Source organism: Leucopleurus acutus (assembly GCF_964270905.1).
Source record: "Leucopleurus acutus genome assembly, chromosome: 1".
NCBI lineage: Eukaryota > Metazoa > Chordata > Mammalia > Artiodactyla > Delphinidae > Leucopleurus > Leucopleurus acutus.
The window spans coordinates 83,477,564-83,495,136 of NC_139142.1; the positions used below are offsets into that span (position 1 = coordinate 83,477,564).

Sequence of the window (17,573 nt, forward strand, 5' to 3'; positions counted from 1 at the left end):
TAAAGCTAACACCAGTAGTCAATGGCAAAACAAAAAGGAAAACCCATCTGGAAATTACGACAAAAATATTCATATAATTAAGCAAGTATATAGAATCACCTGGTTGGTTCCCATCTTTTTGGACAAGGCAAAATTTCTCAATCTACTTGATTTAGAAATGAGCAAATGTTCTCTGAAGGTTTTTATGGCCACCTGCTCATCATTAGGGATTTGGAACCTATTACCCAGAAAGAGGCTCCACTGGAGCCATGACCTCAGAATCCTACCCTCAGGGCACCGAGGTTTGGCTTGTCAGAGGGCACATGTTAAAAACAGGAATCTGGCAAAAGTTACCAGCTCTCCTGCGTTGACATGCATTTGTGTTTACCTCCTGACTGCCTAGGAGTGTCTCTCTGAGAGGAATCAGGTTAATAGCACCACACACAGCTAGTCTGATGAGAAAAGTTTTATGTGGACAATACCAACTGAACAAGAACACCATAAACAAGGTAGGAAGCATAGGCTTAGCCAGGAAAGCTGCCGCAAGGAGTAGGCGTGGAATTATTCAGGAGTGGTTTCAAATACCAATACCATAAACACAAGTCTATTTTGGAACCTGGCTCTTTTTAAGTGCCAGAGGAAGTCAGGGGAGAAACCATGCATGAAATAAAAAATATACATGTATACACAGAAACACCTATATTTTCACACTTCTTTCGTTCATTTTCCCCACAAGAAACAAATCAGACGAAGGGCCCAGCCTCTTTTTCCTAAAGTCCCTATATTTATTATGGACTTGTTAGAGAAGCCTCAGGTGGGTCTTGGATTCAAGGAAGCAGACTTCACTCTCTTCGGTGCCACGCATCCTTGACAATTTACCAAGGGAACGCCTGGAACACAGGTGGGACCATCCAGAAGAGGCGAGAAAAAATATGGCTCACTTAACTTATCCATTATACACAAGGGTATCAGTTTCTCCAAATACTTTCACACTTGGTCCTTCACTAGGTTCTTAGCAGACTTCTCACCTGCAGCAACAGAGCTCAGACAAGCTGTGAGACAGAGAGGAAGGCGGTATTTTGATCCAGCACCCACTGGGTCAGTCACTTTACCCAAGACAGTCACACGTGCCAGCCCCCAGCAAGTCCTCAGGGGCCCGCAGCTGCTTGCTTGGTGGAGTGGAAGGCTGGGCTTTTTCCCTCCCTAGATTTCTCCTTGCTGCTGCCGCTGCCGAGCTCTCTGCTGTTCCCTCTGGAACCAAGACAGCTGCTGGGCATGTGTGTGTGTGTGTGTGTGTAATTTATTGTTCCACTGCTGCTGGCTCGTCCCCGGGCGCTGGCTTCTCAACCTGCGACTCTGGAGGAATCAGATACTGGACCTCCTCCGTACTGATGGCTACTTTATCTGGCTGGAGCCACCTCTTGAAATGTTCCAAGGTGCTAGGAAAGAGCAGGAGAAAAGGGTGGCTGCATCAGACCTCACTGGTTAATTACTCAATGATTATCTCAGTTACTCAAAGACTGCCTTCCCGCCCACCACCAATTTCTTCCTGTAATTGTTTTTCACTGCTAACGTGGGGAGCACAGATACTCCTCTGACAGCTGTGCATCCTGGCAGCTCCGTGGCATAATTTACCCCCTAGTGGGCACTTGGGCGACAAGCAGCACCAGGCCGCCTTCAAATGAATGCAGAGTCTCTGAAGGCTTGATGAGAACAGCTAAAGAGCTTACGTCTCAGTCCCGTCTTTTTTTCCTCAAAACTGGAGAGAAGAGAAATCGTCAAGGGGAGGAAACATTCAAATAAATACCAAATTATTAGTGAGGCAGAAACCTGAGCATCTTGAAATCTCTTATACCTGAGGTAGTCTGAGGCTTAATTATACTTACAGCACTTAGTTGTACTAAACACGATTTTTCGTGTGTTTTTGTTTGTTTAGTTCTTTCTACAGCAAGATGCCAAGATGGAAACATCTGAGTAGCAATGTCCCCCACAAAGGAATGCCACTATGCCAGGGGGCTCTTTTTTGTTTGGATCTGTGGGGAGGCGGAAGTGTCCCCCTCCCACCTTCCTTGAGTACCCAGGATATCTCCGCCCTAATGCTATTAGACATCCACAGTAAATTGCAAATGACTAGGAATAATATAAACCTCATTCTGTGCTCTTCAATAGCAAAAAATCGTAAGCCAAGAAATAAGGCCATAACCAGCAGATTTTAGACACCTAAAATGAGGGAATCATGTTGTGGACAGTAGGATTTCCCAGCCCATTGCTCCCTTGCCAAAAGCATGCCATAAGGAGGGTCACACATCTGGCCTTCACATACGTGAAGAACCACACAATTCCACTACAAAATGGACTGTGTTTAAAACATAAACTTTGAAGTTTGAAACCAAATGCACGTCTACTGTTTCCTGGCGCTTGTTCTGAACACTGATAGAAAGAAGCATTCCCACAGATGTAGGCTCAGGGCAACAGGTGCCCACAGCTCAACAGGTGCCCATAGCTCAGGGGACTAAGGTGCTATGTGGGCATTTAATCTTCATCTACCATACTTTTCAAAAATTGTTTCAGTTATTTCTATAAGGAAGGGAAACCCACATTATTTTAGGTATTAATAAATACACAGAAACATAAACTGGAGTCTTGGTGCTGATCTAATTTCTGAGAAGAAGAATTACTATTTGAGAATTATGCAGGAGAAAGTTGTCTTTTCTTCTCAGAACTGGAGAGGAAGGAAATATTGAAGAGGAGAGAATATAATACCAAATTATTAGAGGCTCAGAAATCTGTGCATCTTCATCTTTTGTGTTTGGGGCAGTTTAAGGCTCAATTGGGAAAAGAAAAGAATAAAATGTATATTATTTTCTGAACCCTCAGAGGGAAGCTGACCTGACCTTAGATGCCACACTCATTTCTGAAGGATCTGGGGGCACGCTGATGCAATATTTGACATAATGTAAGTGAAAATACTTTGCAAATTAAAAAATAAAATGTAACCATGAAGTTCTATTCACATACTGTCCATGATTTCAGCAGCAGTATCTTCATCTGATACCATGGGACTCTCAAAATCAGTGTTAATGCTATGATGTAAACTTAGGTTAAGTCATATTCCCCTAAGACCTTGTGTTAAAATTCAGGTTTTTATTTCCCTCACTGATTTTCATTTTGAAGAATTTCTTACTGAATTTTAAGATTCTGTTAGGAAGAATAATATTAAGAAGAGCTAACACACAGTACTGACCCTGTGCCAGGCACTGTTCTAAGTGCTTTATACATAGTAACTCATTTAATGCTCATAACAACCCTATAAGGTAAGAGGTACTACTCCTGCTTTACAGAGCAGGAAGCTGAGGCACACACAGGTTACTCACCTAGAAACATACAACCAGTAAGTGGCAGAGCTCCTATGCCCGGTGTCAAGCACCATCCTGCTTTTTGTGGCAGAATGCCCTCTCCTCCTTTCTGCATCCAGCCCATCTGCAGATACTGTTCTCCTTTGGTACAAAACCAGACCCCAGAGGGAGCTCAATGGTCTTTCAACTCCTAAAGCACGTTGTCACTTCCACTCATCTGGCTCTTTTCTTATGCTGCCTCGTTTTGCTAGGTATGTCTACATATACATTTGTCAGCTCTCCCCACCTAGTTCTGAGGACCAAAAAAAGGCTCTAAAACGTCCTTACATCTCCCCTCCATGCCTACGACATCAAGCACAGTGCCTTCATAGTAGATTAAGAAATTCATTCATCTGGTCTACACAAATTTGAGTGTCTACTCAAATTTGACAGAAATATGACAGAAACTCTGTAAGGCAGTGGAGATTGATAGGTAAGACTTGGTTCCAGTTGTTGATTGATTACTACTTTCTCAAGCACAGTGTGTACTTAAAAATGAAGACAATAGTTTATTCTCAACTCTGTTCAACCTGTGATCAAGATGTAGGTGGGGGGGGGGGGCTTCCCTGGTGGCACAGTGGTTAACAATCCGCCTGCCAACGCAGGGTACATGGGTTCGAGCCCCAGTCTGGGGAGATCCCACATGCCGCGGAGCAACTAAGCCCATGAGCCACAACTACTGAGCCTGTGCTCTAGAGCATGCGAGCCACAACTACTGAGCCCGCATGCCACAACTACTGAAGCCTGCGCACCTAGAGCCTGTGCTCTGCAACAAGAGAAGCCACCGCAATGAGAGTCCGCGCACGGCAACAAAGAGTAGCCCCTGCTTGCCACAACTAGATAAAGCCTGCACGCAGCAATGAAGACCCAATGCAGCCAAAAAAAAAAAAGATGTAGGTGGGGAATTTGCTTTTTGGCAAAAATACTCATTCCCCGGGCTTCCCTGGTGGCGCAGTGGTTGAGAGTCCTCCTGCCGATTCAGGGGACACGGGTTTGTGCCCCGGTCTGGGAGGATCCCACATGCCGCGGAGCGGCTGGGCCCATGAGCCATGGCCACTGAGCCTGGGCATCCGGAGCCTGTGCTCCGCAACGGGAGAGGCCACAACAGAGAGAGGCCCGCGTACCGCAAAAAAAAAAAAAACTCATTCCCAAAAATCTGCCACTGGACTAAGCAAATAAAGCAACCTTACAAAGGATGATTTTAGCTCAGAAAAGCTGATGTTGATATCAACTTATATCTGGACTCAGATGTCGCTCTCCCTGACTTCTTTAGAGGAAGAGAAATGCTTTCAGTGAAATAGACCGTCACCTGGAGCTGGACTGAGAATCAATTACCTCTCATCAGAATCAAGTCCATCCACAAAGAATTCTGATGCTAACTTCTCCTGGAGGAACCGATCCCAGCATTCCTTCTTTGCTTGGGCCAGGGTACGAAGCATGTCCTTGGAAGTCACTTCCTGATGTAAACCTTTGATTCTTCTCAGTTTCTTCTCTAAAGGAAGAGGAAGTTGAACTTAACAAGGAAAGCGAGTATGAAACAAAACTAATCTAAAATGCAAAATGCCAGACTTCCCTCGAGGTCCAGTGGTTAAGACTCTGCGCTTCCACTGCAGGGGGCATGGGTTCAATCCCTGGTTGGGGAACCAGGATTCCGCATGCCACACAGTGCGGCCAGACAAAACAAAACAAAGCAAAAATGCAAAATGTCAACTTAAAAATTCTCTCACTGATGAGTACAAGCACACTCCCTGAAAAACATCTCATTTTTTTAAGGAGGACAAACCTACATTTTTCTTTTTCCATCCCAATGCCTTCTCTCTGCATTGTACCAAATAACTGTTTAATTGTTTAACCCCAGAAAAGGGGTTTATAGGTTCTCATAAATAAACTGATGGCATGGTTTCTTTGAAATCACAGAAGCCCAGCAGGTATCTCTCTAAGAAATGCTTGTTTTCCCTGGCTTGACATGTGTATACTATTTTCTTTTTTCAACTCCTGAAAATAGTCTCTCGGAGGAGTAAATGGTTTTTTTTGTTACAGTCTCATAAAGTGGTTTCCAAACCTCATGAGAAAGAATTAGATAAAGTGAAGAGAGATTCGTTGGTTCATTAGACACAAAAATTGACTTGATGAGAACTCAATAATAATGGACCTTTAAGATCTCTATGTGTGATTAAGTTCTTGATTAAAGAAAAGGAATCTCCCAATGTTTTTTTTGAAGGTTGTTCTGCTTGTGGCCTGGATGTTGGAGCCTAACAAAACATCTTGTAATCCCTGTGAGAGTGATCCATTATGGCTTCCTGGTGATACATGTTTAGTTACTCTTCTTTGCATTTTAAGTATAACTGATGAACAGATAGCCCCTTTAAAAGAATACAAGTAAGGGTATCACCATTTGCCTTCTGCCTTAATTTAGTCTTGCCTCCAACTATAATAAATAGGTAAATGATGACTTTTTGGAGGGGAGGGGTGGACATCAAGCCCACCAATAGAAACTTTATGATTTGCAATCTTGTTTTCATTTCTAAACAAGCCGCATCAGCTGGAACCCACTGATCAAAACAAACACCTTTTGTTGCTACAAGTTACCACCAAAAGCTCACCCATGGGGGAAAAAAAAAAAAAAAAAACTACAGTTGATAAATGTTAAATATTTGAGGAGTTTTTTTCTCCTGGAGGATGGGTAAAGGATTATGTATATCTCAGGTTGAACTGGCTAAAAGTTTTTAATTGTTGCTCTTAGTGGATTCTCTGATATAAGTTTATTTGGCAATAAAAACAATCTTTATGTTGTCAGGCCTTGATTGTCAAGGTGGGAGGTAGTCTTTTGGGCTGGAAAAGGTCTTCCCCTTTCTGAGGGTGCTGAGTCCCTGATCAGACGTGATCAGGCAGAAATAGGTGCCTTGCATCCTCCAAACCCGCTTGCCATTATCTTCCAGACTCTGCCAAAGGCAACAGGAATCCCTCTTATTTTCTTCAGGGGAGGACATTTTAATCATCATCTTAACTGAGTTTAGAAAAGATCCGTGGAGTTTTAACTTTCTGAACCAGTCTTCACCAATCAAAAACATCACTGAATCCATGAAAGTTTCTTATATGCCCTGGGCACAGAGCACCAACAAGCCGAAGGATCTGGTTCTTCAGCTTCCTAAGACTGTGGCTTCTTCTCCTATCATCATTAAACAGATATTCTGACTACAACAGAATTGGTAACCTCCTCGGCCACTGCTGCAAGTATTACTATACTATCTCTGGTGGCTTCCCAACAAATTTCATATTACACCCTCAGCTTTCTCATTAGCCATCATTCCACCTGTGTTTTTCTCATATTTTTTTCCTCCAGTACATCATTAACCAAATTCCTTCTATTTTTCCAAGAAATTTCTTAGCAGTCATGTAAACTCTATTCTGACTCTTCTTTCTGTCCTTCCTCAAATGCTTCTTCTTCCTGAATTGCCTTTCCTTCCTCAAATAATTATTCTCAGGTTTGGTTTTGTGACATATTAATGCGTCTCATGGATGTCTAATAATAAAGGTTAACTCAGTTCTGAAGATTGGCGATCACTGCCCAAGACTGATATTTGTCTTTCCCCTAGCACGGGACAATCTGAATCTCTTTCCTGTGTTAGGAGTCTCTCTAAATACTTAAGGAAGGCCACAGGACAGGGCAGTGAAGATGTGTTCAGGAAATATTTAAAAACTAAAATGGCTAACAAGAGGCAGAATGAATTTTATGTCAATATACTCCCATCCCAACCATCAATCTATTAAATCTATTTCTCAAACTGTAGCATCATAAATCCACATGTAGCTCTGGGACCATGACCTTCTTCTTTCAGGATGCATAAGGTATGACACTTTGGGGTTATCTGAATACATGGGCCACCAAGAGTGAACAAGAGTGTCCTACAGAATGCCAATAAATAAAGCAGAATTGAGATGAAACAGTCAGAGGCAGGAGATGACAAAGACTGTTAAGGGATATACAAGGAAAAGGGGGCTCCTTCCCAACAACCAACCTGAAACACCCCCTAGAATTACATCTGACAGATACATGTGGTAAGGACAAAAAAACAAACAAAAAAACAGAGAACAGAAAACCAGGTTTTATGTAACAGATCTTCAACATGCTTCCTTAAAACCACCAGCTTCTGATTAAAAAAAAAAAAAAAGCCATCTAACTTACCTAGAGATGCTAAATACACTTCTGAATCCTGCAGGGGAGCCCAAGGCTTTACAGCTGGCTGCACAGCAAAGTCTGGGGCCTCCCTCTGGCCTGTGCCTGCAGGGTAAGAATCCATAAAGGAGTCTGAGAAAGCATTGCTGGCACTATCCTCTTGGTCAGGATGTGGCAGACAGGAACAGATTTCAGCCCAAAGATCCGGGCCAGGTCTTGTAGTTGTAGAGTCAACGTTCTCAAACATTTTCATTTGGAATCTGAGCTGAAAAAACAGAAGCTCAAGTGAATAAGGACTGACTTAGGAAGGAAGGTAATAGCCTTTTATCAAGTTTCTCTTAACAAAATTTAAAATGTCTTCTATTACATTCCTATGTTATAGAGAAAAAGATGACAAAAGGGTAATTAGGTTCCTCTTCTGGCTCTGCACTCAGGCTGTTTTCATAATGAAGTTTGTCTTTTAAAATGGAATTTCTTTTTTTATTAATTAATTTTTGGCTGTGTTGGGTCTTCGTTGCTGCACGTGGGCTTTCTCTAGTTGCGGCAAGCGGGGGCTATGCTTCGTTGCAGTGCGCAGGCTTCTCACTGCAGTGGCTTCTCTTGTTGTGGAGCACGGGCTCTGGGCGCGTGGGCTTCAGTGGTTGTGACACGTGGGCTCAGTAGTTGTGGCTGGTGGGCTCTAGAGCACAGGCTCAGTAGTTGTGGTGCACAGGCTTAGTTGCTCCGCAGCATGTGGGATCTTCCTGGACCTGGGCTCGAACCTGTGTCCCCTGCATTGGCAGGCAGATTCTTAACCTCTGCGCCACCAGGGAAGTCCCTTAAAATGGAATTTCTATAAGCCAGACACAAAAGGACAAATATTGAATGATTCCACTTATATGAGGTCTATGCAGTCAAACTCATAGAGACAGAAAATAGAATGGTGGTTGGAGGCAGGGATGGTAATGGGAGTTACTGTTTAATGGGTACAGAGTTTCGGTTTGGGAAGTTCTAGAAATAGATGGTCGGAATGGTTGTACAATAATGTGAATGCCACTTAACAGTACATCTATAAATGGTTAAAATGGTAAAATTTATGTTATGGATGTTTTAACACATATACGCACACACACACAGAGGAATTTCTAGGACATTTCCAGTGAGGACAACCATTCTGCACTTTTCTCCAAAGATCTCCAAAATGCAACCACTCTGTCCTCAGCCAATTAAATTCTGTTTTCAATAGGATACAGACTAAAGGCCCTGCACAGTTCCATATACAGTACACCAGGATAATAAAAATGCTGCTTGGTGAAAACTGTCGGAGAGTACTGTCATATGCAAGACTCATGTGCTCATTACATGGTGACGCTGGGCTATACGGCTCGTGTTCTTATTTTAATAGAAAAATGGAAAGACAGACATTGTCATCATTTTACAGATGAAAACACTGAGGATCATGAGGGTAACTTGTCAAAGGCACATTACTGATACAGAGTGAATCCCTGATTGGAAACCAGACCTGTGACGCTCCAAAAGCCATGTTTTTACCCATTATCACTCTGCCTGTTTGGGACTCTATACTGAAAGTAGCCTGAGCAGAGCTAAGTGGGAAGGGCTACCCACAAAGCCCGGGGGCTTTCGTAACTATCTAATCTAATAGGATGAATTGACACCTTCTTACAGGAGGGACCTTTGAGATTAGGAAGGCTGCCTGGGAAAAGGTCTGAATAATTCCAGGAGAGAGCGCCCAGCCAGCGCAATGGCCCGGAAGTAAAAGGGCCAAGATATGTGACGGAGTCCCTGTATGAACTGATGCCAAGGGTCACAATGAGGCTCCACCCCTATACCGAAGTCGTTTGAACCCACCCACACCAAAACTTTGCTAGCATCAGAGCCCTGGTCCCCTGGTCCCCCGGTCCCCCGCAGGAAGTCCATACCAGCGCGGAAAACCCTGATGTCCAGATCTCGGGCCTCAGTCGCTCAGGCCTCAAGGACTGGCTAGGAGGGGCGACTGAGGCTCCGAGGCACCTCTGTGGTATCTCGGAATGCGGCCGGAGCCGGGGATACAAAACGCTGGGCACCCCCGCGCCTCTCCACCTACCGCAACCGCCGGCCCCGCAGCCCGCAAACGCTCAGCTCAGTTCAGTCGCTGGCAGCCTGGGAGAAATAGGGAGGCGGAGTTTCCAGGTGACGGATCCCTGGAGTCCTCCAACCACCTCCCAAACTGGCGATGTTCTGTGCGTCAATTGGTCGAGTGGAGCTCAGCAGGGTAAGGAAGCGAGAAGCAGAGGGCTAGGAAACGATGGGCGGGACTGTTGTTGCCTGGAAACGGTGGAGAACACGCCCTGGGCCCCAGTCTTCCCAAGGGCCAGGTAGATTCGGCTCATAACAAGTGCGTTACAGCCGCGCGGACGGCGCTTTCCACGTGGTTCCTGCTCAGACAGGGAAGCCCAGTTTCCAAGGCCTTGACTTTTCTTGGTTACCTGAGCAAGTTAATCTCCTCGGCAGTTCTCTGGGCTGCTGTTTGTCCCCGAAAATTTCAGCCCTTCGATACGCAAATTAGAGGACTTCTGCTCCTCGAATGGGGTTGGAAGCGATTACTTTACTTACTCTCACAGGAGATCCAGGTCCCGTTCACCAAGTTATGTAGCTTTCCCACATTCATTTAGTCAATAGACATCAAGCTCATGCTGTGTTCGAGGCATTGTGTTAAGCGGGAATTCAAGACAGGTAAGACTTGGCATGGGTCCCAGCCTTAAAGCTTAGGAGGAAGCGCCATGGAGACAGACAAGTTTACAAATAACATCAAAGAGTTATAGAGGATATGACGGAAGTATGGCCAGAGTACATAAAGGAGAGAGTGGTAATGGGAAATGTGTGTCAGAAACTCTTTTTTTTTTTTTTAAAGGAGATGACCTTTGATATCTTTCAGGGGTTATCCGTTCGCTGAGATGCAACCCTCCCAATCTGATCCCCAATTTCCAGGGCAGGTTACTGTCTCCCAAAAGACACATGTGAAGAAAGACATCAGCCAACCATCTGTAGAAGTAGCTTGGCTGAGGGTATAATCTCTAGATGTGTCCAAAGCCAATCAATGTGGCTATGGTGGTAATAACTACCACCATGTGAAAGGGAACTACAAGGTACTCTGTTACATTTATAACCATTCTTAGAATATGCAAACAGAAGGAAGTGGAAAGCAAGAAGGTTAGAAAACAAAGGAGCAAATAATAGGCAAGATTTTGGCAGTGCTTATTCACAGGGAATATATGAGGATGGGTGGATCCACAGAGTCCTCCAACTGCCACCCGACCTGGTGACACGAATCTGGTAGCATCTGATTCATAGAAAGGATCACTGTCATAGATTTATGGGTGCTTCATTGAGCTGCTCCATGGCCTTTCAACTCACTTATGAAGTTTTCTCTAATTTCCTGCTCACCAAAAAAACCTCTTGATTTCATATTTGGCCTCTTACATATCTTGATACCAGGATAAGGGTGCCTTTAACAGTAGGCACAAACAGTGGCTGGTATAAAATTGAATACACCTTTTAACTTAAAATTACAGTTGTAAATTAAAAAATGGTCACCCTTAGCGATTCATCTGTGTCCTTTGAGTTTAATTAGTGTGTGCACTGAATAAATCCAAACCAGATCCTGGACTTGCAAAGCTGAAACCATAAGCCCTGGTGATCTCCCCCTCCCCAAGGACTGTTCACACTGGGAAGCCACATGAGGGCAGTCAGCATCCCTCTATCTTAGTCTCTGCTTTAACCACAATGTGATTAGCACAAATATGTTTTATATTTGTTTCCTCAACCAGCCTAGGCCTTCACTGAGGTCAGGAACCATGTCTTTCTTACCTCTGTATCTCTAGAGCCAAGCGATGCTTGGCAAATGTTCAAAACTTGTTTGGTGTCTGAATGTTTAAATTAGAACCCTCATGGTCAAAGACCACACTGAATTGGAGCTAGACCTTGTGATTCACTCTTCAGTCCCTTCTCCAAGTTGCAACCAGGGTAATCTTTTTGAAATGGAGATTAGATCATGTCACACACACACCAGAAACTCTTTCCCATTGCTCTTAAATTAAAGACTTAAATCCTTATCACAGTAAGTTAGGTGGAGTTCTTAGTTCAAACTATAGAGCTCATTCTAGCCGTTTAAGCAGTAAAAGGAATTAATTAAAGCTGCTCTGTACAATAAAATTTCTGTGATGATAGAAATGTTCTGTATTTGAGCTGTCCAATAAGGTATCCACTAGCTTCATGTGATTATTGAGCACTTGAGATGCAGTTTCTGTAACTGAAGGACTGAATTAAAATTTTTTTTTCATTTTAATTAATTTAAATAGCCACAGGTGGCTAATGGCTATCCTATTGTACACCACAGTATTAAAGGATATTAAATAGTTCACAGGATCTCAAGATGGACCAAAGAGTCAGACTTGGGGTCTATACCCACTGAGTAAACCTCAGTGTCCAAACCTCACTGAGGAACTTCTCAGGGAGCACCCCAATGCCATTGAACATAGACACTGCAGCTGGGCACTGGACACAAGAACTTCCCCCACTCTTAGTCCCCCAAATCAGATACCTCCAATACTATCTTGTCAGACATGTATTCCACACTGTGCCTGCTTCCTCTGCTATATGCCTCTGAACCAAAGGTTCTGCCTGATCAAAGGAGCCCAGGTGATGGATGCCCAAGTTGCAAGGGAGGCTGGGAAGGCCAGTTTCTGAATTCCACCTCTTGGAGGCAGTACTTAATGTGGGAAATTCTCCACACAAGAGTGTTGAGAAGATGCTGGATGTCCAAAGGGTACAACAAAAATCTACTTTGCGTGGTCTATAAAAGTCCTTTTCAAACTTTAATATGCAGACAGATGATCTGAGGATCTTGTTAAAATGCAGATTCTCACTCAGCTGATCTGGAGGGAAGGAGGAAAAAGATTCTGCGGTTCCAGCAGATGTTGCCCATGTTGCTAATCCACAGACCACATTTTGAGTATTTAAAAAAAAAACGTTATTGAAATATAATTCACATTCCATACAATTCACCCTTTTGTCATGTGGCTGGTTCTCAGAGGCCTTGGCTTCTCTTGATTTGGATGTTTCTGAGCCTGTTCTCCGGCTCTCTTGTGAATCCTATGAGGCACTAATATCCTTTCAATAATTCCGTCTCTTATGAAGTTAACAGAAGTTGGTTTCAGTACTTTGCATTTAAGAACTCTGACAAATACATCTTCTGATCTACTTGGAGTTTTAATCTCAGGACACGAGCATATGGGAGGCAAATGGGAGATCTCTAGTCCTTCTCATGCTGTTAGGGAGAAGGACAAGTGTAAAAACATTGCTTCTGAGATGTGTGTGCTTAATTACATATATAACAGCTTTATTGAGTTATATAGGTCACAAAATATACCCTTTAAAGTATACAACACAGTGCTTCTTGGATATTCAGAGTTTAGCAATCCTCATTTTGTTTTGTTTTGTTTTAAAATAACTTTCAAGAGTCTTTCCAGACTCAAGGGACGTCGAGCATATCTACATGGAATCTACACTTAATGAATCATTCTCACAGCCTCTCAACTCAACTCATGCTGCTCACTCCTTCACTCCTATTCTTAATGTAGTCCCGCCTCGGCACTAGGCCTCACTGATTGGTTGGTGCAGAGTGACGTCATCAGAGCGCGACATGGCCGCCGCGGTTGGGTGGTCATGTGGCTGGGCGGCCGCGTGTGGCTCCAGGTTTTTGGGCAAGTGTGCTTCAACCTCCGGCGTCTCACCTTTGACAGGACTTGGGGTGGCCGTAGGGGCCCCATGGCGGAAACACTTTCGACCAGGGCCGAGGCAGCTAGCGGGCTGGGGTCTCCGGCTCAGCAAAATGGAGATGCGGGAGGCTACGCGAGGGGTGAGCAGACCCCAGGGCGCCCGGAGCCAGTGGGCCCAGGAGTGGAGCCGGCCCCGGGGGACGCGACGCAGGCCGCAGGGAGCGGGGAGCAGGCCGCGACTGCAGGCCCGGGCCCCGGCAAGCGGAAGAAGCGGCGGGGAGCAACCGGGGAGCGCGTCGTGCCGCCCCCGAAGAAGCGGCGGGCAGGCGTTAGCTTCGGCGATGAACACTTTGCCGAGACCAGCTACTACTTTGAGGGCGGCCTGCGCAAGGTGCGGCCCTATTACTTTGACTTCCAAACTTACTGCAAAGGCCGCTGGGTGGGCCACAGCTTGCTGCACGTCTTCAGCACCGAGTTCCGAGCCCAGCCTCTTGCCTACTATGAAGCCGCGGTCAGGGCAGGGCGCCTGCACCTCAACGAGGAGCCAGTACAGGACCTCAGCGTTGTGCTCAAGGTGGAGTCCTCATGGGGCCTGCCCAAAAGGGGGCAGGGTTTTATTTCATAGTTACTAGGGCATAGGTACTGGAGTAAAATCGGGGTAATTCTGAAGCGTTCTCATTTTCACTTGGAACACTCTTTTAGCGCCCTATCTCCGCAGGTAGACAGCCTGTATGCTTAAGAACTCAGCCCACTTATCCCCTCCATCAAGGCGTCTTCGGTGTTTCCAAGGGACAGAAGTTGTAATTCTCATAGCTCCTTTTACGCACTGTCTTGTGGCACTGGTGCTTATGACTTTCTACCTTGCGTTGTAGATCTCTATACAAATAGTAATAACCGAGACTATCATTTATATCTCCTGACTGTGTGCTGGGCACAGAGTTAAGCATTAGGTACTTTAACATTTAATTCTAATGACAAACTTGTGGAGTAGATACTGCCACCTCATTTTACCTGTGAGGAAGCTGAGAAAACTAAGGTAAACCTCACAGAGGTAAGGTAACAGTGCCACTTCCAACGTCTGTGTCCTTATAACTTCTGCTTAAATTATTTATCACAGAGCCTGATAAGATAGAATTGTGAAATGACAGAGATTGAGACTAGAATTGTCTAGCCCAGTGCTTTGACTCTTTAAAATTCCATCACAGCTGAGGTACCAGACACCCTTGTTATTAACACTGCCTCACCATAGTTGTGAGGGGATGCAAGGCATTTGGAGAGTGAGTGGTTTGAATCCCCTCTCCCATCCCAGTTTTGAGAAGCAGAGGTCTGGACTGACCCTCACATTTTACAGATGAAGAAAGGCCTGGAGAAGTTAAGTGACTTTCCTTAGAGCATACAGTAGGCCTGTAGCAAATCCAGGAGTAGAGCCCAAATCTCTGGACTTAGAGCTTGGTGTTTGTTCAAGGTCACAATAAGTGATGATTTATGGAGGTTTTTTTCCTTTATTTTAGAAAAATTTACTTTTCGAATATAACTTTGTGGTAGAGAAAATACGAATAAGCAGAATAACAACAACAAAAATCCATACTCTTACCACCCAGGGATATCACTGTTAACATTTTGTGTATGTCATATGAGTTTTTCAATGTCTGCTATCTACCTGTATGTCTGTGTTTTTGCAAAGTGAGACTACACTATGCACACTGCTTTTTCTGTTTAAGGATGTACTGTGACCATTCTTCCATGTCAGTAAGGAAGAGGGGAGGAAGCTGTGTGTGCTGCTGACTGATTATAGGTGGCTGGACCCTGGGCTGACTGGTTGCCTATGTCATTGGCAGGACAATGACTTCTTACGGAACACAGTGCACAGGCATGAGCCACCAGTTACAGCAGAACCCGTCCGCCTGCTAGCAGAGAACGAAGATGTGGTGGTTGTAGACAAGCCTTCTTCCATTCCTGTCCACCCCTGTGGCCGCTTCCGACACAACACGGTCATCTTCATCCTGGGCAAGGAGCACCAACTCAAGGAGCTACACCCATTGCATCGGCTTGACCGCCTTACCTCTGGGGTCCTTATGTTTGCCAAGACAGCAGCCGTCTCGGAGAGAATTCATGAACAGGTTCGGGACCGGCAGGTGAGCCAAGCTTTTGCCTCCTGCGGGCCACCTTCTGACCTCATGAATGCTCTGTGTTGAAAGGGTGTCACTGAGTTCTAGATCTGAAGTGAGCCTTCATGTTTATCTGGTCATGCCGCCTATCTTCAGGAAGGTCAACACCTAAAGTGCCAGAGACAAGTTATTATCTCTCATGTTTCAAAAGATCTTTAGAGATGGCATATACTGCCTCTCAGTAATATGCCGTTTTGAAGATTTAAAGTGCTGACAGGCTGAGCAAGGTTTTTAAGACTGTGGTGAGAATCTGGTGGGAAGAATTCTGGATGGCGTTGGAAGGTGCTTGGGTAGAAGAGTTAAATGGTGGTGATTGTGGTCTTGAGACTTGTAATTCTGGATCTGATTGTGATATATTTATTGTTTACTGTATACCAAGCTCCAGTACCAAGTACGTTAGAGCCCAGCTGACTGAATCCATATAACAGCCCTGTTGGTGTAAATGCTTTTCTAATCAAACATTTTCCAGACAAGTTAATGGGATTTAAAGAGGCTAAGTAAGTAATGTGCCTAGGATTGCGCAACTGGCAAATGGTGGAGCTGGGGTTTGAATCCTTTTCTGTCTGACACAGGTCCATTGTCCTCACTGCAGAGGGTTTGGGCTTCATGCGTTTAGGCTTTGTGCTGACTTTCTCCCTCTCCCCTCCTGTGTAGCTGGAGAAGGAGTACGTGTGCCGGGTGGAGGGGGAGTTCCCTGCCGAGGAAGTAACCTGCAAGGAACCCATCTTGGTGGTGTCCTACAAGGTAGGGGTATGCCGTGTAGATCCTCGGGGCAAGCCCTGTGAGACAGTGTTCCAGAGACTGAGCTACAATGGCCACTCCAGTGTGGTACGGTGCCGGCCACTCACAGGCCGCACCCACCAGATCCGAGTCCACCTCCAGTTCCTGGGTCACCCCATCCTCAATGACCCCATCTACAACTCAATCGCCTGGGGCCCCTCCCGAGGCCGAGGCGGCCACATTCCAAAGACAGATGAGGAACTACTGCGGGACCTTGTGGCCGAGCACCAGGCCAAACAGAGTCTGGATGTGCTAGATCTCTGTGAGGGTGACCTGTCTCCAGGACTCCCAGACTCTACAGCCCCTTCCTCAGAGCTGGGCAAAGACTGCCTAGGAGAGTTGGCTGCATCTACCCAGAAGATGGATGGAGCAGTTGAGGCAGGCCCTCAGGATCTGGACACAGTGCCCTTGGCATCAGGGAAGGCAACGGAAATCGATGTCGTGGATCAAGAGACAGACCCACTCTGTGCAGAGTGCCGGCTAGTGCGACAGGACCCCTTGCCCCAGGACCTTGTGATGTTCCTGCATGCCCTGTGCTATAAAGGGCCAGACTTCGAGTACTTTTCACCCATGCCTGCCTGGGCACAGGATGACTGGCAAGAGGACTGAGGGCTGTGGCCAATGGAGGGATTACTTCTCGGACTGGAACGGGGATGGGCCATGAAGTAGGAGTTGACCACATGGGGTGGTACTCAGACTTTCTCAGGGGTGAGGTTGGGCTCTTAAAGGACCTGCTCATACTTGCTACCTCCTTCCTTCTCCCTCCAGCTAGAGTTTGGGGACTTTTTGGTTTGTAAAATAGATCTGTTTTTGTAATACCTTGTGTGTCTCGTTTTCTTACTAGTCTTTTTGGTTTTTTAATTGAGGTAAAGTTCACATAACACAATTACCATTCTAAGATATACAGTTTAGTGGTGTTTCATACATTCACAGTGATGTGCAGCCATAACCTCTTAATTAGTTCCAAAACATTTTCGTCACCCAAAAGGAAACCCGTACTCTTTAAATAGGTAATCCCCATTTCCTCTTCCTCCTAGCCCCTGATTCCATTCGTCAACCTTCTGTCTCTATGGATTTGCCTATTCTGGACATTTTTTACAAATGGAATCACATAATATGTGACCTTTTGTGTCTGTCATCTTTTGTTTAGCATAGTGTTTTCAGGGTTCATCCCGTTTTGTTTTTTTGGCCACGCCATGTGACATGTGGGATCCTAGTTCCCTGACCAGGGATCAAACCCGCGCCCCTGGCATTTGAAGCACGGAGTCAACCATTGGACCGCCAGGGAAGTTCCCTGAGTTCATCCAATTTATAGCAC

The 17,573-nt window shown here is 45.2% G+C and overlaps 2 protein-coding genes across 3 annotated transcripts; one reads left to right on the top strand and one right to left on the bottom strand.

Moving 5' to 3' along the window:
* Positions 1 to 338: 338 nt before the first annotated feature.
* Positions 339 to 9,689, bottom strand: CCDC32 (coiled-coil domain containing 32). 2 transcript variants are annotated; one of them, XM_082839893.1, is made up of 4 exons: positions 9,635 to 9,689; positions 7,561 to 7,816; positions 4,710 to 4,866; positions 339 to 1,418 (listed from the first exon to the last, which is right to left on the bottom strand). In XM_082839893.1, the coding sequence occupies exons 2-4, from the start codon at positions 7,802 to 7,804 to the stop codon at positions 1,280 to 1,282; spliced, it is 540 nt and encodes a 179-aa protein (XP_082696019.1). In that variant the 5' UTR covers positions 7,805 to 7,816; positions 9,635 to 9,689; the 3' UTR covers positions 339 to 1,279. The 2 variants fall into 2 exon arrangements, with proteins under 2 accessions (XP_082696019.1, XP_082696020.1); XM_082839894.1 differs by having other exon boundaries at positions 7,561 to 7,811; positions 9,635 to 9,684.
* A 3,565-nt stretch (positions 9,690 to 13,254) lies between these two features.
* Positions 13,255 to 16,977, top strand: RPUSD2 (RNA pseudouridine synthase domain containing 2; the record flags this gene model as incomplete). The annotated part of the gene is made up of 3 exons (XM_082855686.1): positions 13,255 to 13,881; positions 15,146 to 15,442; positions 16,130 to 16,977. The coding sequence occupies 3 exons, from the start codon at positions 13,255 to 13,257 to the stop codon at positions 16,862 to 16,864; spliced, it is 1,659 nt and encodes a 552-aa protein (XP_082711812.1). The 3' UTR covers positions 16,865 to 16,977.
* Between the last annotated feature and the right edge of the window lie 596 nt (positions 16,978 to 17,573).

Bases quoted from the DNA above. Each gene is read 5' to 3' on its own strand.
- CCDC32 (XM_082839893.1), bottom strand. From the start codon at position 7,804: ATGAAAATGTTTGAGAACGTTGACTCTACAACTACAAGACCTGGCCCG. The intron at 4,867-7,560 runs GTAAGTTAGATG...CTCTTCCTTTAG, and splicing joins AGTGTATTTAGCATCTCTAG to AGAAGAAACTGAGAAGAATC. The intron at 1,419-4,709 runs GTAATTGATTCT...GCTCTTTCCTAG, and splicing joins GGACTTGATTCTGATGAGAG to CACCTTGGAACATTTCAAGA.